Source organism: Hyperolius riggenbachi, chromosome 3 (genome assembly GCF_040937935.1).
Source record: "Hyperolius riggenbachi isolate aHypRig1 chromosome 3, aHypRig1.pri, whole genome shotgun sequence".
Classification (NCBI taxonomy): Eukaryota; Metazoa; Chordata; class Amphibia; order Anura; family Hyperoliidae; genus Hyperolius; species Hyperolius riggenbachi.
The window spans coordinates 456106323-456133298 of record NC_090648.1 but is presented as its reverse complement, the minus strand read 5'-3'; the positions used below and the strand labels follow the sequence as shown (position 1 = coordinate 456133298).

Here is a 26976-nt window from a genome sequence, read left to right as displayed (position 1 = left end):
TCCCAGGCTACGCACATGATCAGAGCTGCGCAGATCCGTGCCTCCTATTCCCAGTGGTGAAGACTGCAAGTTAAGTTGTTTTGTTATCATGCTCTGCCCTCCCATCAGAAGGACTTCAGTTTTGTCTGCATTTAGTTTCAGCCAGTTGTCATTCATCCATTGCTGTAGTTCACGTAAGCAGGCGTTTATAGTTAGAGTTGGGTCTGTCACACCAGGCTTGAAGAAAAGATATAGTTGGGTGTCGTCTGCATAGCAGTGGTATGTCAGGCCATGTTTTTGGATTAGTTTTCCCAGCGGTAACATGTAAATCGTGAAAAGCAGGGGAGAGAGGATTGAGCCCTGGGGCACCCCATACTTAAGTGATACAGGGGTGGACAGGAAGGGCCCCATAGACACTTTGTGGGTTCTGCCACTCGAGAAGGATTGGAACCACTGAAGAACTATGCCATCAATGCTGCAGTATTCCTGTAGCCTGTTTATCAAGATGTCATGGTCAACTGTATCAAAGGCTGCAGAAAGGTCTAGCAGTATGAGGATGGAGCACTCTCCTCTGTCTCTTGCCATGAGCAGGTGGTTGCATATTTAGATGAGGGCAGTTTCAGTGCTGTGGTGTTTCCTGAAGCCAGACTGGAATGGGTCATAACTGTTGTTTTGTATGATTTTGGCTTCTAGCTGGAGGTAAACAGCTTTTTCAATTAGCTTGCCCAGAAAGGGGAGGTTAGAGACAGGTCTGTAGCTGGTCATTGCATCTGGGTCCAGGGAGGGTTTTTTGAGGAGAAGCCTGATGATTGCTTCCTTCAGTAAAGCAGGAAATATCCCTGATTTTAAGGAACAGTTAACAATTTTTAGGAATACCGGTACGAACAGGTCGGGGCAGTTCAACATGAACTGTGTTGGGCCAGGATCTAGGTCACAGGTAGTTAGGCGGACGTGAAGGAGGATGCTTGATGTGACTTCTTCATCAATTTCTTTGAAGTTTGACCAAGGTGTTACATTGTCTCTGCTAATGGTCTTCGGCGCTATATTAGGCTCAGATGCTGTAAGTTGGATGGCGGACCTTATAGCGGAGAAATGGGCAAATTGGTCACAGAGGTCCTTTGAAGACTCGATGTTAAGTTTTTGACATGCCGGGTTGCAGAGTTTTTCCACTGTGCGGAACAGTTGGGCTGGTTTGTTAACTGCATTTGCAATCTCTTGTGATAGAAAGGATGATTTTTTTCCTGTGATTACCTTTTGGTAGCTCTTCAAGTGGAGGATTAAGGCATGTTTGTCTTCTGGGGACTGAGATTTGCGCCACAGTCTCTCAAGTTTTCGGCCTTGTCTTTTCAGCTCTTTTATAGCGTTATCAAACCACTGTGCATGATGGTGTGGAGTAAGATATTTGGTGCGCAGAGGAGCAATGGTCTCAAAGGTGGAGGACACACATTTGTTGTATTTAAACACCAGAGTATCAGGGTCCAAGCTGGAGTCAGTCAATTCATCAAAGCTAAGGTTATCTCGGATATGTTGAGGTGTTAGCCCTTTTAAGCGGCGATATTTTATTTGATTCTTGACCTGGTGTTTGACAGCTGGTATTGAGAGGGAGAAGTGGATAGTGTGATGGTCTGACCAGGCAACAGGATTAATTTCCACATTGGCTATTGACAGCCCAGTATGGAATATAAGGTCCAGAGTGTGGCCTTTCCTGTGAGTAGCAGAGCTGATTGATTGTTCTAACCAGCAGAGGAACTGTTCTGCATGATAAGAACATTCTAAAATTCTACTTAATAGCGGCAGTTTAGTGTGGATTTCTAGAACTGCACTACAGTTAAGAAAAGTGCAAATCCATACCTAAGAAGCTGCAGATTAAGAGGTGTTTATTAGCACTTCTGCACAGCTTGTGCAGTGCAGGCTAGACATAATTTGTGAAGTGCTCCTCCCCCCTGCTGCCCGTTGTCCTGTGAAGCTGTTCTGTGCTTAATCCTTTCAGTGCTGGGCATTGATCAACTGTTTCAGCTCTAATACATTTATATTATATACTTATTTACATTACATCTAGTAAGTTAACCTAAAATAATATACCGTAAATAGTATATTTATGCTATTATAACTTCTCTTTTCTGTATCAATGCAGCATATGAATTGGTTACTGCAGCAACAGCAATTTCCCTCACACACTGCACTGTTTGAGAGACTCCTCCTATGTTACAACAGTTTAAGAAGGAAACTGCACTATCTAGTGATTTCTTAATATGTCTCAGACCCTTCTGCACGAATTTCTAAAAACCTAGTAATATTTTGCCTCAGACACTCTTGATAAATGTCCCCCTCAGAATCATGCATGATGGGCTCAGTAGAGCTGCAATACTTGTCCTGTGGCGAGGGAAGGAGGAGGCTCTCCTATGCAAATGGAACAAAGCGATTAGATCCTTGCTTGGCTAGTTGACCATATGTTGATGGGCAGCAAAGATACCTGTACAAACATAAGGCTGAACTGATCAGGATCATTTGTTTTGGCTTTATCTGATCTGTACAGGTTTTAGGAGACAGCATGCCTGGGAACTTCTTTACTTTATTACCATGAGCTGCAGAAAGACTTCTTTCATCTGAGGCTTCTCAAAATAATATTTAGTGTGTAATTTAATAGCTCTGATTGTCTTAGTTATAATGTAGCTGCTCTATCTCCTGACTCTGCCTGTCCCTGCTATATTGGCTTGATTACCTCAATCCAGGTTTGACTGCTATGGGCCTCTTTGTATAATTCTTCTGTACCTGCTATTGTACAGTTCCTCTGTCCCCTGGCCTGGCTCCACCTGTTCATATAGTGCTATTTCCTCTAACGCCTGACTCTACCTATACCAGCTGTAAGTGTATTCCCTGGTCCCTTGGCTCCACCTGTAGAAGCTGGAGCTGTATTCCCTGTTCTCCTGACTCCATCCATATCAGCTATAGGTGTATTCACCTTTCTCCACATGTAGCAGCTATAGGTATATTCCCGTTTCTTGGCTCCACCTGTAGTAGCTGTAGGTGTATTCCCCTGGCTCAATCTGTACCAGCTGTAGGTGTATTCCCTTGGCTCCATCTTTAGCAGCTGTTGGTGTATTCCCTGTGTTCCAACTGTACCAGCTGTTTTTGTGTTCCACTGTCTCTTGGCGCCATTTGTACCAGGTGTAGGTGTATTCCCTTCTCTTGGCTCCACCTGACTGTATTTCCCTGTCTCCTGTCTCTACATGTAGCAGCTGTAGGTGTATTCCACTGGCTGTAGCGACTGTAGGTGTATTCCCATCTCCTGGTACCACCTAAATCAGCTGTAAGTGTATTCCATTATCTGTAGCAGCTGTAGGTTTATTACCGTCTCCCGGTACCACCTGTAGCAGCTGTAGATGTTTTCCCCTGTCTCCACCTGTAGCAGCTGTAGATGTTTTCCCCTGTCTCCACCTGTAGCAGCTGTAGATGTTTTCCCCTGTCTCCACCTGTAGCAGCTGTAGGTTTATTCTGCTGGTACCAGCCATAGGTTTCTTCCCCTGTATCCTGCCACCATCTGTTGCAATTGTAGGACTATTTCTCTTTGCGACTGTTTCCTCCTGTGCTCTGTGCCATTCACTGGTTATTCCCTATGAGGAATAAGTAGTTAAAAAATATGTATATGGTTATTTTCCTTCAATTCTTCACTTGTCCATTACTACCGAGCTGATTCTCATTATAGCACCCCAACATGTTCTCTGCTCAGCTGGCATAAATAAGCAAATAAGGCTTATTTATGTATTCAGTAAAAAAGAAAAGCATTCAGTATTCCTGAAGAAATAGCCAGCCTGCCCGAAACAGTAACCCGATGATCATGATAATCACTTTTCTGTTGTGCTCCTTTTATCCTGTGCGGCCTGGTAATGGCGGTACACTAACCTGTGTGTATTCTGTGTCTAGAGACCTGGAGGAGGCTCTGGAGATGGGAGTGGACTGGTCTCTGAGGGAAGGCTATGCCTGGGCGGAGGACAAGGAGCATTGTGAGGAGTATGGCAGGATGCTACAGGCCGACCCCAGCAAGGTGTCATCCAAAGCCAAGAAGCGGGGTCTGCCTCAGGTACAGTACTTACTCTCCATGAACAGGCTGGTGCTAGCTCTGAAAGATGAATACAATCTATAAACTTGCTTTTCACTCTCCTCCTACATGTCACTTCTGTCTGCCCACTAAATTGGTAAAGAACCCAGCCAGGGTATTGTGAAGTGTGGGGTGTAGTGTGCCTGGGAGTCCTGCAGAATTTGGGTGCCTTCTTGAGCTGCAGAGAGCCTGTTTGGTGACCGCAGTCAGTGGTACTGAGGTGGTAAGGCTGTAGTGTACAGTATGCAACCTTACCACCAGTTAGATGTACCTCAATTCACTACATGACCACATTTAAAGTGGACTGAGCATCCTAAGTATAATATTGTTTGGACATTAAAACTGGTGCCGTCCATCGCTGACCAGCATTGGTTTCATTGCCCTCTCTCCACCCGACCCCCTTCCCCAACCACCACCACACACATACAAGGTTGGCCTACACTCTTAGTCATCTCTTCCACATTCTGCACCAACACAGAGGTGCAAGTCATGGGGACGATTACCTGTGGGAGGGGCAGGAGTGGGTGAGGCTGAATGGCGCTTGAAGATTAGCCGTTTCCACAGCAGCCACGCTGGAGTAGAGAAGGCGGAGCCTACAAGAATGCCCAAACTGAGTAAGCGCTGCTATAGCTAAATCTCGGGCGCACCCAAATTTCCTGTGTCACTCTGTGATACCCACAGGTTTTTTTTTTTATGCACTGGTGCTATATTTTGATTCGCTCTGTATTTTTCCTCCTCACAGCTGGGAACTCTGGGTGCGGGTAACCATTACGCTGAGATCCAGGTGGTAGATGACATTTACGATGAATATGCTGCCAAGAAAATGGGCATCGACCACAAGGGACAGGTGTGCGTGATGATACACAGTGGCAGCCGAGGATTGGGGCACCAGGTGGCCACCGGTATGTGTGCTTTTATGATTATGGATATATATTATTCACTGTACTGAGTGATATGAAGGTTTCTCTGCTTCAGAGAGAACAGAAGTAAAGTTCACATGGCAGGTTAATAGATGGATTATGTGCCACTACCTTGATCTATCCAGAAACATACTTCTGTATATTCTATGCATCAATTTGTAACCCTCCCAGTTTTTCTAGGTATAGGTTGCAAATTTCAGTATCACGGTCTTATCTTATGTAAATGAGCTTGTTAAACAGCTTGTCAAACTCTGTATGTTTCCTGAAAAGTAAATAGAAGCCATAAAAGCTGAGAGAATGAAACAAAGGCTTGTGATTGTTTTAGTGCTGGAAAGTTCAAAGGGTCATTATTTCTGTTAGTTTTTCAGCTCAGCACAGCCACATACAGCTGCTGTGAATAAAGTCTAAAGCTGTTCATACACTTATAATTTTCCATCCAATGTTCCAACATGATCGATTCCTTTCTGGTAAGTTTTGATCCAGAAGGAATCGATTCCAACCATACACTGAACATTAGTTTGAAAATATATTGAATTACAGAGTTGCACTGTCCGATACAGTGCAAAGCTATGGACCATCGATCTACCAATGCTCTCACCCCACCCCCAATTTACCTAAATTTTCCATCCTGTCCGAGCAATACTGTTGATTTATTTATTTTTTTAATTGGAGGGGGATTAATTGAATCTGCAGGGAATTGAATGGGAATATCGATGAGTGTATGGGCACCTTTAGCGTACCAAGATAGTAATGGTGAAAACATAAGAGAAACCTCTTTGAACGTTATGAAAGAATTGTCAGATGTCCAGGTTAGTAACTCGCCCGTCCATAAATTGTTATACACCTGAAACTATGTATAATATGTAAATGAACTAATCAAATCTTGCAGTGGAAGCATTTTAGTGGTTCATTTTTCAAGCTGCATAGATGTGCAGTAACATTTGCATAATTCTTCAACAACAAATATTTACCTATTTCAATTCAAGTAGAAATTTTGCACTTTGTACTAAACGCCTTAAACGCAGGGCTGTGGAGTCGGAGTTGAGGAGTCGGAGCAATTTTGGGCACCCGGAGTCGGAGTTGGAGTCGTGGTTTCAGAAACTGAGGAGTCGGAAGATTTTTGTACCAACTCCACAGTCCTGCTTAAACGTCCATGGCAGAGGAATATGGGGAAACAAAAATGCCTATAGATGTCAACGGCAGGAAGAATAGTAGTAGTTTTGTACTTAAAAGGACAACTGAAGTGAGAGGGATATGGAGGCTGCCATATTTATTTCCTTTTAAAGAGGTTCTGTGGCCTTAAAAAAAGTGTTACTTACCTGGGGCTTCTACCGGCCCCCTGCAGCTATCAAGTCCGACGCCGTCACTGAAGCCCCCTCCAGTAATTTATGGCTCATTTTACTCTGGGAGAAATTTACTTCTTATTTGTATGTGTTTTAAATGTTAAGATTTTTGCGACAGTTCCTCTTTAAGCAATACCAGTTGTCTGGATGTCCTGCTGATCCTCTGCCTCTAATACTTTAAGCCATAGACTCTCCAGTTCCTCCTTAATGGCGCCTGAGGACGGCTGCTGCAGCACACAGGCTCCGCAAAGTTTTCTTTACTTTGTTACTTTCTATTCTTATTTTGCTACCTTGGTGGCACTTTACAATTAGTTTAGTTTAGTTAGTTTAGTTTAGTAGATAATTAATGCAGCTAGCCTAGTTACCTTATTGGCTAGGACATCCAGAACGCAGCAGCAGCCCGCGGACTCACAAAGCCACCCACGTGGAGTGCCCGGATAGCTAGAGCGGCTATAACTCCGGGAAGCACCCAGCTGCGGATTTCCACCCGGTGGGGACAAACCGGCTCTGCAACTGCAAACTTGGAGGAGGCGTATGCGGCTCTCGGACACCCAGCCACGCTCCGCTCACGGCTCCTGTTCTGAGCACCGACTCGCGGCTCCTGCTCGGGCCAGTGCTCTGACTCCTGCTCGGCCAGCGCACAAACTCAACGGCTCCACGGCCCCTGCCCGGTCCCGCGTTCCTGTATCCACGGCTCCTGATCCAGACCAGCGCTCCGACTGCACGGCTCCACTCCAGCACAGCACACTGTCTCCAGGGCTCCTGCTCCAGGACAGCGCACGGCTCCTGATCCAGACCAGCGCTCCGACTGCACGGCTCCACTCCAGCACAGCACACTGTCTCCAGGGCTCCTGCTCCAGGACAGCGCACGGCTCCTGATCCAGACCAGCGCTCCGACTGCACGGCTCCACTCCAGCACAGCACACTGTCTCCAGGGCTCCTGCTCCAGGACAGCGCACGGCTCCTGATCCAGAACAGCGCTCCGACTGCACGGCTCCACTCCAGCACAGCACACTGTCCCCAGGGCTCCTGCTCCAGGACAGTGCACCAAAGCAACGGCTCCCGCTTAGGGCCAGCGCTCTTGACTCGCCAAAGGTCTGACCTCGGCCAGAGGCCTGCAGTGTCCCAGGCGTTCCTTCCTGTCCAGATGCCTGCAGGCTTGGAACAGCACTCACCACCTGGCCTTCTCTGCTGCAGCTACACAAAAAGACCTCTGCATGTAGGAATCCACTCCCTGTAATGCCACCGCTGTACCTTTCCCAGTCGCTGACCCCTACTGTGTCTGTTTCTGGCACAGCCTGCTGCTGGGCCCTGTTACCGCCTAGCCCATCACCACGACCATGATGTACACGGGAACCCCCATGCCATCGCACACCCCACGCATCACATATACCAGGATGCAGCTCATCCAGTGGGAACTGGGCAGGGCCCCCCAGACAGAGGACGAGCACCTATTCAACTTAGTCTGGAGTCACATCCAGCAAATCACCAGATGTCCCCCAGGGGTACAGCGACGTCGGGGTTGTCGGGCGGGCGCCCAAGTAAGGCTGAGGAAGAAAGGGCTGCGATCAGCCATCCCCTCAGCCCTCCTAGGCAATGTCCGCTCCCTTCCAAATAAGCTAGACGAACTTCGTCTCATCAGCGACAAGCGAGAGATTAGCAGCAACACCCCTGTACTCTGTTTCACAGAGACCTGGCTGCATGAGGACATCCCAGACAATGCCCTATATCTCCCGGGCTACAACCTCATCCGGGCGGACCGTGACCGCACTCTCTCAGGCAAAAGGAAAGGAGGTGGAGTCTGCTTTTACATCAACTCCTTATGGTGTCCGAACACGTCTCTTTTAACCAGGAAGTGCACCCCCGACCTTGAGCTCTTACTTGTCAACTGTAGGCCTATCTACTCACCCAGAGAGTTCACATCCTACCTCCTGGCTGGGGTCTACATCCCGCCTGACGCTGATGTCAAACTAGCTGAACGTGACCTGAGCGATACCATCCTACAGTGGGAGATGACTCTCCCGGACTCTCTGTTTATTGTAATGGGCGACTTCAACAAAGCCAATCTCCGCCGGGAGCTGCCAAGGTTCCATCAGCACGTCACCTGCCCCACCAGAAATGCCAGCACACTGGATCACTGCTACACGACCCTGAAAGACTCCTACAAAGCGATCTCGTGGGCCGCACTGGGTTCATCGGACCACAACCTCATACACCTGATTCCCACCTACAGGAGAAGACTAGAGGCAGAAAAACCAGTCGTCAAATCTGCAAAAGTGTGGTCAAATGAGGCAAAAGACCAGCTTCAGGCTTGTTTCGACAGCACAAACTGGAGGGTTCTGGAATCACCGAACCTGGATGAATGGGCGGACGCTGTCACTTCCTACATAAGATTCTGTGAGGAAACCTGCATTCCCTCAAAGTCCTTCAGGGTCTATCCGAACAATAAACCGTGGTTCTCCAACAGACTACGGAAGCTGCGTAAGCAGAAAGAAGCCGCACATAAGTCCGGCTCCATAGAGGACTTCAGGATAGCAAAGAACTGCCTCAACAAAGAACTGAGAGTCGCTAAAAGGGAATATGCAGATAAGATAAGAAAGAACCTCAGCTCAAATGACCCACGGGCTGTTTGGAAAGGGCTCAAGGCGGCCACAAATTACAAGCCTCCCCCTCTCCAGGCAACACCAAGCACTGAGCTAGCTGAGGAACTCAGTAGCTTCTACTGCAGGTTCGAGGACCAGTCGGACCGGCAGAGGTATCAGGCTTCCCCAGCCACCTTCACTACAAACCCGAGCTCTCCTCCCCCAGCAGTGAGCGAGGCTGATGTTCTGTACCACCTGTCCACACTGAACTCGAGGAAAGCCTCGGGGCCTGATGGTGTGTCCCCAGCCTGCCTGAGAACCTGCTCACGAAAGCTGGCCCCCACCCTCACTTCCATATACTCCAGGTCCCTAAGTGAGGGCAAGGTCCCTTCATGCTTTAAACAGTCCACAATTATTCCTGTGCCAAAAAAACAAGGAGTCTCAGACCTTAACAACTTCAGACCAGTGGCCCTCACCTCTGTTGTTATGAAAACCTTTGAGAAAGTGATCCTATCCCTTCTCAAGAACTCCACACTGCACTGTTTGGATCCGTTTCAATTTGCGTACAGAACAAACAGGTCCACTGATGATGCTATCAACATATGCCTGGAGTACATCACCGGTCACCTGGACAGCCCGGACTCCTATGCCAGGATGCTCCTTCTGGACTTTAGTTCGGCTTTCAACACCATCTGCCCACGTATACTGCACGACATCCTAGTGGATCTCAGTACCCACCCTGCCCTTCGCTGCTGGATCACGGACTTCCTTACAGACAGGTCCCAAGTTGTTAAGCTGGGAGACATCTCGTCCAGACCAAGAATTACCAACACTGGTGCCCCTCAGGGATGTGTCCTGTCACCTTTTCTGTTCTCGCTCTATACTAACCAATGTACCTCCAAGGTCAACTCTGTCAAGGTCATCAAATTTGCCGACGATACCACCATTGTTGGCCTCATTAGTAAGAGCGACGAACAGGCTTACCGAGATGAGGTGGATAGAATCTGCCACTGGTGCAGGGGGAACAAGCTGGTGCTCAACACCACCAAAACGGTGGAGATGGTCATAGACTTCAGAAGGCGGAGCACCACCCCCCGACCGATTCTTATGCTGCATACACACTTGAGATACAAGTCTCTGGAAAAGGCAAGATCACAGACCAATTTTACCCCATTCCATGTAGTATGAGAGCCATACTCTACACAGTCTATTCTATGGAGCTGCACTCCCCATCAGATAAAATCTTTGCAAGATGCTGCACACAAAGATGCCTGTACACATTCAAAAGATCATTATCTTCAAAAGATCTCTTCCTGCAATAGATCCATTTCTGCAAAATGCATTCATAGTCTATGAGATCTGCAGATCCTCATACACACCTTGTTTAACAGACTTCATCTGCATATCTGGCAATCATCTGCAGATCTGAAAATCCATCCTGGTGGATCTGATCTGCAGATGATTGCCTGCTAAACAAGGTGTGTATGATGATCTGCAGATCTCATAGACTATGAATGCATTTTGAAGGAATGGATCTATTGCAGGAAGAGATCTTTTGCAGATAATGATCTTTTGAATGTGTACGGGCAACTTTGTGTGCAGCATCTTGCAAAGATTTTATCTGATGGGGAGTGCAGCTCCATAGAATAGACTGTGTAGAGTATGGCTCTCATACTACATGGAAGGGGGTAAAATTGGTCTGTGAACTTGCCTTTTCCAGAGACTTTTATCTCAAGTGTGTATGCAGCATTATTGATGGGGCGGAAGTTGAAATTGTCCCCAGTGCCCGACTCCTGGGCACTACCATATCTGATGACCTGAGCTGGAAAGTGAACACCTCCGCAACCCAAAAGAAGGCCCAGCAGAGACTCTTCTTCCTGCGTCAACTAAAGAAGTTCGGCATGGCCCAAGAACTTCTTAAGGCCTCTTGCACACTGCAAGCAAATCAGATTCAGATTCCGCTTTTTAATCAGTTTTTACCTCCGATTCAGATTCAGATTTGCAGTGTGCAAGGAGCAAACTGCAAATCTGAATCTGAATCGGAAGTAAAAACAGATTAAAAAGCGGAATCTGAATCTGAATCGCGTGCAGTGTGCAAGAGGCCTAAATCCTTCTACTCCGCCACCATAGAGTCTGTCCTGTGCTCCTCTATACTCGTATGGTATGCTGGCGCCTCCACCAGCGACAGATACAAAATTCAGAGGGTCATCAGATCAGCGGAGAGAATAATTGGAAAACCCCTCCCCCCTCTGGAGCTCATCCACAACTCTAGGATGTGCTCTAGGGCAACAAAGATTGCTAATGACCCATCTCACCCGGGTCATCGCTTCCTCCAACGGCTCCCATCAGGACGGAGGCTACGTGCCATCCCTACCAAGACGTCAAGGCACAGAGACACCTTCTTCCCCACAGCGGTGAGACTCTTGAACTCCCTATAAATGCCCTGCGCTCCCCTGACACTTGCAGGAAGCACCTACTTAGCTGCCCACTACCCATAGTACATGAGTGTTTTCTTTTTCTGCGTTCAGACTGTGTTATCTTGTTTTTGCTGCTTGATATGCTACTGTCTCAAGGTTTTTCTTACTCTGTCACGTCTCTGATGTAACTTATTGCCTGCGCACTGTGTTACGTTTGTCTCGTTGTAACTTCTTATTTATTTTGTGAGCTGCCCTGTGATGCTAAAACCAATTCCGGGCATGACCAAGTCATGCTTGGCGAAATAAACTGATTCTGATTCTGATTCTGAACAAGCATGCAGCTGCATGCTTGTTTCCGGTGTTATTCAGACAATACTGCAGCCAAATAGATCAGCAGGGCTGCCAGGCAACTAGTATTGTTTACAAGTAAATAAATATGGCAACCTCCAAATCCCTCTTGCTTCATTTGTCCTTTAAACGTGTTTAGACGTCAATGGCATATAAGTGCAGAAGCACAGAAAAGCTTATGGACATCTGTGGCGGTCTAAGGGTTAATAAGCAGACATTTTGCAGACAGAAATCTCAGTTTTTATTTATACATGGTATTAACCTTTCACCAAACTTCAAATTTACAAAGCCGTTGTGTACCTATCCACACAGGCCTTAGTTTAAAGAACAATGGTGCTTACTAATCCCAGTTATCCAAGGTAATCCTAATTAGACGATGTGTATGAGCCATGTAATGTGGAGTCTCCTCGTGTGCTCTGCAGATGCCCTGGTGGCCATGGAGAAAGCCATGAAGAGAGACAAGATCATTGTGAATGACAGGCAGCTGGCTTGTGCAAGAATCTCCTCTGCAGAAGGCCAGGACTATCTCAAAGGCATGGCTGGTGCCGGCAACTATGCCTGGGTGAACCGATCCTCCATGACCTTCCTTACCAGACAGGTAAGACTTGCTGAGATCTGGGTGCGTTGAATACAAGAGAGTTTCTTTTTAGAAGGTCACCACCTTAAAGGGAACCTTAACTGAACGGGGGGGTAAAGAGTTTCACTTACCTGGGGCTATTACCATCCCCCTGCAGCAGTCCTGTGCCCTTGGCGCCGCTCTGGAATCCTCTGGTCCCCCGCTGTCACTTAGTTTAGTTTTTGACGACTAACCAGTCGCCGGCCGCCATGCATATTATTGGACGCATTCACCAATGCAATTAGCGCTATTGCGGACCGCAACGTGTACAAAAATACGCGTTGCCGCATTCGCACGCGTAGATATGCGGCAACGCGTATTTTTGTACTCGTTGCGGTCCGCAATAGCGCTAATTGCATTGGTGAATGCGTCCAATAATACGCATGGCGGCCGGCGACTGGTTAGTCGTCAAAAAGGAAACTAAGTGACAGCGGGGGACCAGAGGATTCCAGAGCGGCGCCAAGGGCACAGGACTGCTGCAGGGGGATGGTAATAGCCCCAGGTAAGTGAAACTCTTTACCCCCCCCGTTCAGTTAAGGTTCCCTTTAAAGCTATCTTGAAGTCATGTGTAGAAAATAAATGCATTAGGAGTGGGAAGCCTCTGGATCTTTATAATCAAACCAGCAGGTCAAATATGTTTGCTCAGTGTGCAAGTTCAGAAGTTTCCATACTGCGCATGTGCAAGCATGGTTTGAGCAGGTCCAGTGGGATGGAGGTACACGTGCACAGCTTACTTACTTACCTGGGGCTTCTTCCACTCCCTGTAGGCTGCAGGTCCTTCGCTGTCCTCCCGGTCCTCTTCCTCAATACGCTGTTTGGCCCGGTACAGTAGCCAAGTTGTTCACTACTGTGCATACACTGATCTGGCTGTGCAACTGCTGGATGAGAGCACTCTGCATGGTTCCCAGCTGTGGGAGCGCGATCAAGAACATGCGCCACCAGGTCAGCACATACACAGTAGTGCGTGACTTGGCTAAGTCTTGCACTGTAGTGCGCAAGTGCCACACAAGTACCATCCGGTTCAAAGGTCGTAGACTAAATATAGTTATCTAGCTAGTGGGGTAAATTACAGGAACACAAAATCTCTCGGGAGAGAATAGACTGCAGGTTACATGAATGGGTAGATTAATAGTGAAACTAATGTCCCCACCTACCATTTATGATAACTTATAATGGCTGTCACCTCTTCAGAGAAAAATCATTCCATGCAGCCAACAGAGTAAAGAGATGTGGATGGTGTGCTGTGAATCCTGATCTGCGTTCACTGAAGGTGCCCATACACTTACTCAATTTCCCGCCAATAGACAGCAGATTCGATCACAGTGATCGAATCTGCTGTGAAATCGATGCGCAAACGCTGACCTATCCCGTCGATCTGTCCGCGCTGGAAATTTCGTTTGATCGTCAGCGGGTCGGGAGTGTGTCGATAGCGCCGTTCGAATGTCCGACCAACGCTAGTGGCAATACATTACCTATTCCGCCGGCATGTGTCCCCACTGTCCCTGCGGTCCCTTCTCCGCACTGGGCTCCGGCTGGCTTCACTTACTTTCTGTCGGGGGAAGTTTAAACAGTAGAGCGCCCTCTACTGTTTAAATTTCCCCCGACAGGAAGTAAAGTGAAGCTGAAGCCCAGAGCGGAGAAGGGACAGAGGAGACCGGGGGGCTCGCGCCGGGTGGAACAGGTAATGTATGCAGGGGACGGCGACGGCAGCTCCACAGATTGTGAATCGAGTTCATAGTGAAATCGATTCAAAATCTATTTGCAGTGTAGGCAGCCAATGGATCCCTCTTTGATCAGATTCGATCACAGAGGGATCTATGTGCTGGGCGATCTGTTGGCAATCGACCAGTGTATGGCTGCCTTTAGCTGTGTTTGTTGGGAAGAGGGAGGCAGCAAGCAGAGGGAAAAGCAGAAGGCCTTCCCGGAACAAGTTGTTGGAAGCTTTTTGAGTCAGATGCATGCTGGGTGAGAAATGTTGTCACGATTTTATGCGGAAGTTCTGTGTGTGTGTGTGTGTGTGTGTGTGTGTGTGTGTGTGTGTGTGTGTGTGTGTGTGTGTGTGTGTGTGTGTGTCGTGTTTTGCGCTACTGCGCATGTTCAGGGAAGGACGCAGAGACTGAGAGCTGAGGGAGGACGGGTGGGCGGTGGGTGTGCGCGCGGATGGGTGACGTGCGCCGATGTGCGCGCATGTGTGGTGACTGCGGCGGTCACGGGGAGAGGGAGGAGAGTGGATTCAACACAGACCTAGAACCTGTTTTGAAACGGGCGTAGGTCTACTAGTGTAGCAATAAATGACTACTGAGTCAGATGCATGCTGGGTGAGAAATTTTGTCACCATTTTATGCTGAAGTTCTCTCCCAGCATGCATCTGAGTTGGGAAGAGGGAGCCATAGATCCGGCTTTCTGCTTTAATACAAGCTTAGTTCTTTGCCTCTTCATAATAACCTGCTCGCTCTGTCTTTTTCAGGCATTTGCCAAAGTCTTCAATACAACCCCCGATGACCTAGACATGCATGTCATCTATGACGTATCTCACAATATCGCCAAGGTGGAGCAGCATGTGGTGGATGGAAAAGAAAAGACTCTCTTGGTTCATAGAAAGGGCTCTACACGTGCCTTCCCACCCCACCATCCACTCATTGCTGTGGATTACCAGGTGAGAAGGAATCAAGCAAATCTCACAGCACAGCCCCTTTTCTTCCAGTTGATAGTGCTGCTTTTGTACTTTCCATAACTCCACCTGTATAGTGAATGTTTTATTTTTGGGGCAAAGTTGATCTGGAATAGGCATGATGCCTGTATGATGCAGCATATGACTCTGCCACTGCTTGTGGCACTCTTAGACTGTACTAAATAAGTCACTTTCTCTTCACCCAGCTGACCGGACAGCCAGTGCTCATTGGTGGCACTATGGGGACCTGCAGTTATGTGCTAACTGGAACTGAGCAAGGAATGACAGAGACATTTGGCACCACCTGCCACGGAGCTGTAAGTAGTGACGTGATGTCATTTTTTTGTAATGGTTGGATGAGGGCGTCCTGCTTGTTACTGATGCCTGGACTTTCTCCTGTAGGGACGAGCGCTGTCCAGAGCCAAATCTAGACGTAACCTGGACTTCCAAGATGTTCTGGATAAATTGGCAGACATGGGAATCGCCATCAGAGTGGCCTCTCCTAAGCTGGTCATGGAAGAGGTAAGTCTACCACAAGTTTGAATCTATAGCATTTTAAAGTAAACCTGTAAGTTTCCTTGGGAGAAAAACAGATTCTTACGTTCTACTTCTCGCTGCCCTTCTCCCCACCTAAGCACACGAATGTCTATTCACAGCTGAGCTCTTGTGCGATAAAGCTGCACGGAGCTCTTGGAGTACACACCCATCACATACCACCTGGCCCAGCCCTCCAATCCCTGCCAGCCATGCCAGCCGAGCCATTTACAAGTATGGCCTCCGCTCCCCTATTATTATACAGCTCATGTCTGACAACGTCAGACATAGCGCGACGAATTGTGCGCACTCACGCCTCCCTGACTGACGTCAGCTGTTCCTATTGGTCCTCCACACCAGGCATTTGTTTTTTAAGCGCCAAGCCGACAGTCTACGGCACAGAGGCGCTAAATACAGACCTGAACCAGTGCTGGTAAGTCCTGCAATCCCTCCCCCCCCCCCCCTTTTTTAGAATCTTTCCCGCAACTAACAGTCTCACTTCACTACCTTCCCCTGACTCTCCCATTACCCCATTGCTTTATTCCTGGCTAACCCCATTTCCTTCTTATTCCTTTCTTTCCGCACAGCCTCATGGACTGCTTTGATTACAAGAAGCGCTCGCCTTTCTCCCCCCCCCCCCCCCCCCTTCCTACCCTGCTCTTGCCTTACCCACTGATCTATACCAGACACTATAATTAGAACACATCATAACCATTTGTATGAATTAACTGTCAGCACCACGGTCATACCATGTTATAAGTAGTAAGATGTTCCTTACTGGTTACTATTGACAATATTAATATATTTAGCCCGGCATCAAACAGCCAGGTGCTGCATTGTTATAAGTTTGACATCATGTACTGTATATTTTCATTTTCGTTAACCAGATATGAACTAAAATGCACTTATAGAGTATACCAAGTAAGCTGTGAAACACATTTTCTACTTATATGAATATTGGTTATGCCTGATATACAGCTCTCTGTCATACAGCTATATACTCCTTTCTAAATTGCCTGACGAAGTGGGGTCACGCCCACGAAACGCGTTGTGTAACTGGAGTGTATAAATAAAACTTTGTACTAGAGTGTCCTTTCGAGTGGCTAGATATCCACCTCTGCCACATCCATGTTTTAAAACTTTTATCTCATTGTTTTATCCTATTGGCGTCTCTGTTCACGTGCATAGATTCTTACATTGGGAGGGGAAGCCTCTGGATTCTCGAGGCTTCCCCCATCTTCTTCCACCAAACCATTTGTGAGCAGGGACTCCTGATTCGCAGTAGTACGGACCTGCTCTAGCTTCGGGAAAAGCCAAGCCGGTTCAGGTATCTGCAGTAGCCCAAACCTGATGGGCCCATTTTTTTTTCTCTACTGAAGCCCGAGCAGGTCCTTGCTAGTGCTCATGCTCCCAACGCTGGAATAAGCTGATGGAGGAGGATGGGGAAGCCTCTGGAGGGTCTAGTAAGTACCTCTGATGGTCAGTTTTTGTTACCTACAGGTACACTTCTTTTATATACCGTATCCATGTGACTTTAGGGACATTTAACCGATACAGGACCGCATGTACTCAAAATTATGCCGCACTCGTGGCTGCTTAAGCCAGATGGGGCTTCGTTTTAACGCCGTCCGATCCCAAGCACAGAATCCCCGCCAGCACAGAACTCATCTGTAACTCGGAGATGAACCGTTTTCATTCGCACTTGACCTCCTGATCGCTGTGAACCAATCACAGTGATCGGGAAGTGTAAAAAGGAAAAGAAAGGCTCTGGTCCTTCAAGGAACCAGAGCCTGCGGTCCAGAAGGAGTTAAAGCAGGGGTGTCAAACTCAAATAGACGGAGGGCCGAAATGTAAAACTTAGACCAGGTCGAGGGCCGACAGGCATATTTACCCCCCCCCCCCCCCCCTTTTTGGAATGATCGCACAGACCTGACAGTGTACCATATGTTATAGCTATATGGTGTGACCAAAAAAAAAAACCCTCAGTATAGGTAGGTAGCCAGGTACAGCTGACCCTGTATAGGAAGCCAGGTATAGGTGCCCCCAGTATAGGTTATTCAGGCATAGGTGCCCCAGGTATAGGTTAGCCAGGTAGGTACTCCCAGTATAGGTAGACAGACATGGGTGCATCCAGTATAGGTTAGCTAGGTTAGGGCCCCAGTATAGGTTTGCTAGGTAGGTGCCCCCAGTATCCGTTAGCAAGGTAGGTGCAACCAGTATAGGTTAGTCAGGCATAGGTGCCCCCAGTATAGGTTAGCTAAGTAGGTGCCCCCAGTATAGGTTAGTCAGGTAGGTGACCCAGTATAAGTAGACCGGCATAGGTGCACCCAGTATAGGTTAGTCAGGCATAGGTGCACCCAGTATAGGTTAGTCAGGCATAGGTGGTCCCAGTATAGGTTAGCTAGGTAGTTGTCCCCAATTCAGATTAGCTAGGTAGGTAGGTACCTCCAGTATAGATTAGCTAGGTAGGTGCCTCCATTATACATTAGCTAGGTAGGTTTCCCCAGTATAGATTAGCTAGGTAGGTGCCTCCAGTATAAATTAGCTAGGTAGGTGCCTCCAGTATAGATTAGCTAGGTAGGTGCCTCCAGTATAGGTTAGATCGGTAGCTGTCCCCCAGTATAGGTTAGATAGGTAGCTGTCCACTGTATAGATTAGATAGGCAGCTTCCCCCAGTATAGATTAGCTAGGTAGCTGTCCCCCAGTATAGATTAGATAGGCAGCTGTCCCCCAGTATAGAATAGATAGGTAGCTGTCCCCAGTATAGATTAGATAGGCAGCTGTCCCCAGTATAGATTAGATAGGCAGCTGTCCCCCAGTATAGATTAGATAGGCAGCTGCCCCCAGTATAGAATAGATAGGTAGCTGTCCCCAGTATAGAATAGATGGGTAGCTGTCCCCCAGTGTAGATTAGATAGGTAGCTGTCCCCCAGTATAGATTAGATAGGCAGCTGTCCCCAGTATAGATTAGATAGGCAGCTGTCCCCCAGTATAGAATAGATAGGTAGCTGTCCCCAGTATAGATTAGATAGGAAGCTTCCCCCAGTATAGAATAGATAGGTAGCTGTCCCCAGTATAGATAGGAAGCTTCCCCCAGTGTAGATTAGATAGGTAGCTGTCCCCTAGTATAGATTAGATAGGCAGCTGTCCCCCAGTATACTCCCTTGCTCCACCTAACGACATGAGGGGTTTTACTCCCTGGTCGCCGCTCCATTACCTCCTGGAGTCGGCGGCCCGGCCTGCACTGAAGTCTGCTTCGCTGAGCCTCTTCGCATGACCGGCGCCATGGCATGCAGCAGTGATGTGAACTCAGCAGAGCGGCTCCCCGGTAACGTCGCGTATACAGGAAGTACTTTCTGTATACGCGCCTTCTAGGTCGGAGCCGCTCTGCTGTGTTCACATCACTGCTGCATGCCATGGCGCCAGGCATGCGAAGAGGCTCAGCGGAGCAGACTTCTGTGCAGGACGAGCCGCCGACTCCAGGAGGTAATGGAGCGGCGACCAGGGAGTAAAACCCCTCATGTCGTTAGGTGGAGCAAGGGAGTGAGAGCGTAATCACGCTCTATCACTAATACAAGGAGGGAGGGCAGCGCAAACTTACTGTGGGAGGGGCGGAGCTGGGAGCATGGCCATGGGCCAAAATCAATGTTAATCAGGAAAGCACTTGTGGGCCGAGTTTTCTGATGCTGCGGGCCAAAGTTTGACACATGTGAGTTAAAGCAACCCTGAAGTGAGAAAAGAAAGCAGTTACATCTTTGTACTTGTGTCCACGGGTACTTTCAAAGGCAAGAGGATCCAATCTGTGCACGTGCAGATCCATACTCGCGCATGCGCAGTATGGATGCACCTTGTCTTCAAAAGCACTTATGGCATGAGGGCTTCTAATAGTTCCGTAGATGCTCATTTTGAACAGGGGGCAGCGGGGGAACAAGGAGATGGAAAGAGGGCAAGGAAAGTCTTTTTTTTTTTCCAGGTCACTTCAGGGCTCCTCTAAAGTTGACCTACGAAAAAAAAGCAGGCTCCCCTAGGGGGTACTCACCTCGGGAGGGCGGAGCCTCTGGATCCTAAAGAGGCTTCCTCTGTCCCCTGTCCTCTCAATCCTGCTACTGGTATACTGTTACTCATACCCAGGGGTGTATCTGGGTAATATAGAAACACTGAAATTACCTCCCCCTTCCCCTAACGTGTTATGGTTGTTACCAGTGGTTTTTGGCTCGGGATATTGCAGAAGTTACTTTTGGGGAAATACCTCTTCCCTATTTCCGCTCTGCCCTCTTTTCTAACACTTAGCCAAGTGTGCCCTACATACATAAATTAAGAGGCCATGTTCCCCAGATAACAGAATTAATCTGAGTGACGGGGAGGCACAGGCCTGACAGTGCAGCACAGGCAGTCGGGACGCAGCACAGAGGCAGGTATGGCATCCATGGTGCTTTGGTGGCACGAGCCATGCCTGTACCCCTCTAGATACACCTCTGCCCATACCTCTTTACAGCACCTATACCATCATAAGCCTAAGGGTGAAGTGCTTAATATTAACTGTGTGAGTGTTTTTAGTGAGTCCAAGATTTAATGAAGACAAAAAATGTAACGGCAAGACATCAGATTTGTATGCCATTCCCCAAGCAGATACTCAGTTTACATATAATAACTGGAAAGGTACTGCAGTATATGGCCATTCAGAGCAATGAGCACATATTGACTGTAAAGGTGGTCATACACCACAAGATTTGTGGCCTCAATATCTGGCGTATTAGATCATTATGAGAGCGATTCCGCAATGTGGCCGCTCAAACGTAATTTCCCCGGTCTGGCATGCTGGAACGATCTTGCTCCAGTTCCCGGGGTTTTGCTTTGTTTCATGTCTGCAGTTTCATTCAGGATGTGTTGTCATTGCAGGCTCCGGAGTCCTATAAGAACGTCACAGATGTGGTGAACACTTGTCACGATGCCGGCATCAGTAAGAAGGCCATTAAACTGCGTCCCATCGCTGTGATCAAGGGCTGAGCAGGTCCAGCAAGGACACAGGACTGTACAAGGACTGATTCTCAATGTGGAGCACCTGCCTTCCCCAGAGGAGATGTCGCCACTTCTGCTCATGGAAATAACTCTATTTTTTCTTCTTCATTTTTGCCCCTCTTAAAGAGAACCTGAGGCATCCACAATGTCAAAAAGTAAATACTTAGCCAAGGAGAGGGAATCCTCCGGGTCCTCCAGAGGCTTCCCCCTTGCTGTCCTCCGCCGCTGCCTGGGACCCTCCTTAACATTAGGGCCATGCTCTTCTTCTGGCACAAGCATGAATGCATCTGCCCGATAGATCTGTGTGGTTTGCTGCACATCGCGGTCATGGCCACGCTGGTGCCTGAAGAGGAGCGCGGCCTCGATGTGATTACAAGCCCTTGTCAGGAATCTTCGGGAGGGGTCCACACTCAGCGACTGGAAACTGGAGGAAGCATTGGGAAGCCTCTATAGGATCCAGAGGCTTTCCACTTCTTAGGTGAGTATTTATTTTTTGACCCAAGCTTCGGCTCGAGTACACTTTAAATTGCAGGCAGTGCTCCAGCCAAATTTTATTTTATCTCTGGAAAAACATTTAAACTTCTCTTGGGTTTTTTTTATTGTTGCCACTGTCCCTGTTGGAATTATCTCTTCCTTCCTGTGATATCACTAATAACTGGGAGTGAATGAATCTCTCACATGAGAGCAAAGACCGCAATGAAAACTTGATAATGGTTATAAAGTGATCCTCACACTACTAAAGTGTGTTTTTATGTTCCGTCTCTCTTACCATTATGGATCTTCGTTCACTTTCTGTTGTGTCACCAGAAACAAGAAGTGAAAGGATTCTTTTGTGCAGGACTGCAGAAAGCAAAACAGACCTTACAAAAGTTCTAATTCTTTTCGGCATTAAAGGGAAGGTCCAAGGAGTTTAAAAATCAAAAATCTACTGACCTCGGGCTTCCTCCAGTCCCTGGCAGCCGGCTTGTGCCCTCGCTGCAGCTCCAGTGGCTCCCGGCCATCTCCAGCGTGTGCGGCTCACGGAGTCACACTGACGTCATCCGAGCTATACTGCACAGAGCTAATGCGCCTGCGCAGTGTGGTCCGGATGACGTCAGTGCGACTCTGAGAGCCGCAGGCGCAGTGGGCATCTTGTACCGGAGGGGACCCCGGGCCACCATTGGGGAGCAGAGCTGTGGCGAGGGCACAGAACGGCTGGCAGGTGCTGGAGGAAACCCCAGGTAAATGAATGCGTTTTTATTTTTCAGGCTTCTTTGATGTATCCTTAAAATGTTGTGGTCACACCTCTACCCTTTAAAGCAAATCCATAGCGATTAAACACACAGCAAAAAGGCAGAGAGGGGGATGAGAACACCAAGAAGGGATAGGGAAGGCTCAATAGGATCCAGAGCCTTCTCTGTCCCCTCTTGGTGTTGTCATTCCCTCACTGTGCCCCGGTGAAGTTATGCCACCTACAGGACCACTCAGAAGGCTTTAGGATTAGTGTTATACTTTAGGACGAGTGGTCCCGAAGAGGAACAGTTCCGTACTTCGCATGCGCTAGGAAGTGTGCTCTTGCACATGCGCAGTATGGAGCCACACATCCCCGGGAGCACTTGGGGACATGAGTGCTCCTGAAGCCTTCAAAAGGGCCCCAAAGGCATATTCAAACAATTGGTCAAATACATGCATTGGAATGGGGGGGGGGGAGACTGCTCTCCATAGGTGAGAAAAATTAATTGGATACTTAAATTTTTTTATTTAAGTATATGCTCTATGTGAAGCCCTTTAATTGTAATGATGACGTTTATTTTAGAGAGCCCTCATGTAGCTCGTTAATTTAGTCAAACACGGGTCGCTTCAGCAAAGCATCGAGTTTAGTGATTTTGTTGATTGATGCACCTCTTGATCTCTAGCAGAGTTCAGCAGAAGTCGGAATGACAATAGATCAAGCCACTGCCCTGCTAGCTTTGTACTGCTTAATGAAGTACAAGGCTGTGCAGATCTCCTGCCATTTACCCCGATTCAAGAACTTCTGCTCCTGATGACACTTTTGATCTACAAACTTGACATCAATCAAGAGTCTATTGATCGGGAAGGTGGGGGTCAGTAGATCACTGGCAGATTTAAATTAAGGTAAAAACATTTGTCAACATAAAGAACCGGCGTATGACCAGCTTTATGATCTGGGTTCCCACATCTTTTTTTTCCTGTATTTGGGTTACAGAGCTGATCCACGTAAAATTGATATTTCGTTTCCGGGATATTTATGTCAGGTGACCTTCCCTAAGGTACTCTATAGGCAGGTTAGGTGTTTATTATGGAGTTCACAGCTCCGGCTTCTGCTTTCGTCATTAAAGGGGACCTGAAGTGAGAGACACGGAGGTTGACATTTCCTTTTAAACAATGCCTGCCCTGCTGATTCACTGTCTCGAATACTTGTAATCCTTTAACAGCCAATTTATTTTTGAGGCTTGCAAGCGCTCCAGGCCAATTTATTTTAGCTCGGGATCAATGCCTCTTATTTCAGCTGCAGCTCTGCCTCTACTGATGTCAATCGCTGTTCGGATCTCCGCCTCTCCCCGCCCCTCTCAGTGAAGGAAGACTGAGAGGGGAGAGGCGGCGATTGACATTAGTAGAGGTAGAGCTGCAGCTGAAACCCCTACCTCTTTCAGGAAGCGCCGGCCAGATTGCTCCCCGGGGATTTGGGGGGTCTAAAGCCCACATTTTGTGGCGGTTTACATCTACTGAGAGCGTACTGAAGCGAACTAGAAGGTAAAAAATAGCAATTTTTGTTCGCTTCAGTCTCTAACAAAAATTTGTTTTACAAAATGCTTGAACATCATTTGGTTTAATTCATCAGATTTGATTTTTTTTTTTTTTTATTGGATCCAATGTCTAATTCTATTTAACCACTTGAGGACCCAGCCTTTACCCCCCCCCCCTTAAGGACCAGCGCTGTTTTTTATGATCTGTGCTGGGTGGGCTCTGCAGCCCCCAGCACAGATCAGGTTGCAGGCAGAGCAATCAGATCACCCCCCTTTTTCCCCCCCTATGGGGATGATGTGCAGGGGGAGTCTGATCGCTCCTGCCTGCCTGGGTGTTGCGGGGGGGGGGGGGGCACCTCAAAGCCCCCCTCCGCTGCAAAATTCCCCCCCTCCCTCTCCTACCTCTCCCCCCTGGTGATCGGGGCTGCACAGGACGCTATCCGTCCTGTGCAGCCTGTGACAGGCTGGCCTCTGTCACATGGCGGCGATCCATGGCCGCTGATTGGCCGGGGATCGCCGATCTGCCTTACGGCGCTGCTGTAGCAGCAGCGCCGTTCAATGTAAACAAAGGAGACAAACGTCTCCTGCATTTACATTTAGTCTGCGAGCCACGATCCGCGGCTCGCAGGCTATCCACGGAGACCCGCTCCGTGATCTAACAGGAAACGGCCGCTCACGCGAGCGGCCTTTCCTGATTAATTAGGGAGGCACCTGGCGACGCAGATGTGCGTCGCTGGTCCTCCAGCTACCACTTTGCCGCCGCACGGTATGAGTGTGCGATCGGCAAGTGGTTAAACAAAATTGTATAGTATATGCCTTAGGGTGGCCACTAATGATCCAATGTTTTTTATCCAATCTTACCAAATCTATGTAGTAGAAGAGTAAACTGAGTGAATATATTGAATAACTACTATAGGCAGTTCCTTATATTACATAGAAATGGTAAGATTGGATCGTTAGTGGCCACCTTTACTGAAAGGCTTTTAGCCTGGAGATCTAGCTTCATCCCAGGTAGATGAAACCTCAGCAGGTAGTCAACTCGCATGTATCTACAACAGTTTCCCATTATAGGAAAGACTTTGTAGTAGAGAGTTTGTAACTGGTTACATTCTGTGCTTCTGCAGCAACAAGTTCCTCTAGTGTGTAAGTCACTACTGCACTGCATCACGTTGGCAGCAACTGCTAAGACACTTCTCACACAATTGTTGTAGCTACAAACTCTTAAAGGACCACTATTGCAAAAATTGTAAAATTTAAAATACATGTATACACGTACAAATAGGAAGTATGATTCTCCCAGAGTAAAATGAGCGATAAATTACTTTTCTCCAATGTTGCTGTCTCTTATAGTAGGTAGTAGAAATTAGAAATCTGACAGAACTGACAGGTTATGGACTAGCCCATCTCCTCATGGGGGATTCTCAGGATTTTCTTTATTTTCAAAAGCACTTTGTGAATGGCAGTTGCTCCATCCAGCTGCCAAAAAGTGAGCAGGGAGGCTGACTAGCATCTTTGTATAAATCCTTTTCAGGGAGTGTCCTTATAAAGAATAAAGGCCATGCTGAGAATCCCCCGTGAAGAGATGGACTAGTCCAGATTTCGAGTACCTACTGTAAGTGGCAGCAACATAGGAGAAAAGTAATTTATAGCTCATTTTATTCTGGAAGAAACGTACTTCTTATTTGTATGTGTTTACATATATTTAAAATTTTACAATTTTCCACGACAGTGGCCCTTAAAGTGAATGGGAACCGCATTTTAAAAAAAAAAATGAAGCAAATACTTACCTAAGGAGAGGAAAGGCTCTGGGTCATATAGAGCCTTCCGTCTCCTCTCTCGGTGCTCTCTATCCTGTGCTGGCTCCCCCCGTTTCAGTCTCCCGCCGAAAGGGTATTTGGAAGTCTTCGGGAGCCATGTGGCTCCATACTGAACAGGCGTGAGCGTGCAAGAGAGCGTGCTTGCGCAGGCGCAGTACAAGGCCGCCCTTCTTCAGGAGCACTCGGGCTTCCAGAAGACTTCTGAAGCCTCCTTCGGCCGGGTAAAGCAGTATTTGACTAATTTAGTCAAATACTGCTACCGGAGGAGCCAGCACCGGAACGAGGGGACCAGGAGAGGAGCCGGAAGGCTCTATAGGACCCAGAGCCTTCCCTCTCCTTGGGTAAGTATCTGTCTCATTTTTTTAAATGCGGTTCCCATTCACTTTAAAGTATCGTAGTCCAAGGGCAAGCAACTCGTGGCCTGGTGTACTACGCCATTTGCAGGGGTCCACAAAGCCCCCCGTGGGGATATCCTAAAACATCCAGTAAATCTGCACTGGCTTTTTAAAACCTATCCTGTTATTATGATTGCACCCCTTGCCTGGGTCACATTGGAACACAGTGGGGTTTGCTGAAATGAATGGTTATGTGCTCAGAGATCTGCTCGGCATTTACGGTGGGATAAAAGTTATTTATTTAGTTACCAGTATGTAAAGGTAATTAACCAGCATTGGCTTTTTCGTATGTTTGCATTATTATTCTCAGAGAAAGTATGATTTATTTAAAGTGACTCCTCCATTTGATTTAAGGGACAACTGTTGTGAGAAGAATATAGAGGCTGCCATATTTATTTCCTGTTTGTTGCCTGGCAGTCCTGCTGATCTGTTTGGCTGCAGTAGTGCCTGAATAACACCAGAAGCAAGCATGCAGCTAATCTTGTCAGATCTCACAATACTGTCAGAAAACATCTGATCCGCATATGCTTGTTCAGGGGTCTAAGGTGTAAAAGTATGAGATGCAGAGGATCCGCAGGTTCGCCAGGCAACTGGTATTGCTTAGATGGAAATATCTATAGCAGCCTCCATATCACTCTCATTACAGTTGCCCTTTAAGAAGGGCTGGTTTTTACTGCCACAGCTGAGACAGATTTTTTTTTCTTTCTTTTTTTTTTTAAATCCAGAAGGACTTGATATTGGCACTAAAAATGCCTGTAATGGAAAATGTGTGCTGTTTGACATAAAAAGCATTATGAGCAAAGAAAATGAAGCCTCCATGTCTTTATTTCATTCTTTCACATATCTCTTCATAGATCACCACTCCAGTCAAAACTGTTATCTTTCTGTGTAGAAACACCTTGATTAGCCAATGTCCAATCAATGACCTGTTATGTACCTAGTCAGGAACGTATAAACTGGCAACTTCCTGCATGTCTGTGCTATAGGCTGTAGTTTTCTCAGACAGATTCAGACTGTGCCCTGTTCCTCTGCAGTGGGAATGATGCAATCCTACACGCAGATCCTGATCTCATTTTTTTCTGGTTATTCTGATCAGGTTTTTGGCTGCAAATGTCTCATTTGGAAAAAAAAAAATTATTGTCCTGATTACTGTACTATGCTATTAGATTAGATTAGATAATATATCTAGATCTGAGCTTAGAGTTGGGCTTTAACCCCCTTGGCGGTACGCAGTTTCCGAGGCTGCGTCCGCCCGGAGGTTTTTTGCCTAAAAATTTTTTTAAAATGCTTTAGCTAGCATTTCCCTAGCTAAGCGTATGGCCAAAGTTGCTCCGGTCCTCCCCCCATGCCCGTCGATCGCCGCCGGCTATACGTACCTCGCCACGATCCCACGAAAAGCGCAGTTTCCCGATCGGCTTCCGGCGTTGCTATGGCGACGATCGGAGATGGCGTCATGACGTCAACCGCAATCCCGATCGCAGTCATCGCG

At 47.6% G+C, this 26976-nt stretch overlaps 1 protein-coding gene across 1 annotated transcript in view; it reads left to right on the top strand.

Annotated features, from left to right (window-relative positions):
- Positions 1–26294, top strand: part of RTCB (RNA 2',3'-cyclic phosphate and 5'-OH ligase) — a 42798-nt gene extending 16504 nt beyond the window's left edge. The window contains exons 6-12 of the mRNA XM_068277909.1: positions 3904–4060; positions 4821–4980; positions 12111–12286; positions 14772–14960; positions 15182–15292; positions 15378–15497; positions 20409–26294. Of these exons, the coding sequence (XP_068134010.1) occupies positions 3904–4060; positions 4821–4980; positions 12111–12286; positions 14772–14960; positions 15182–15292; positions 15378–15497; positions 20409–20516 (1021 nt within the window). The 3' untranslated portion in view covers positions 20517–26294. The remainder of the gene's footprint in view (positions 1–3903; positions 4061–4820; positions 4981–12110; positions 12287–14771; positions 14961–15181; positions 15293–15377; positions 15498–20408) is intronic.
- Positions 26295–26976: the final 682 nt, after the last annotated feature.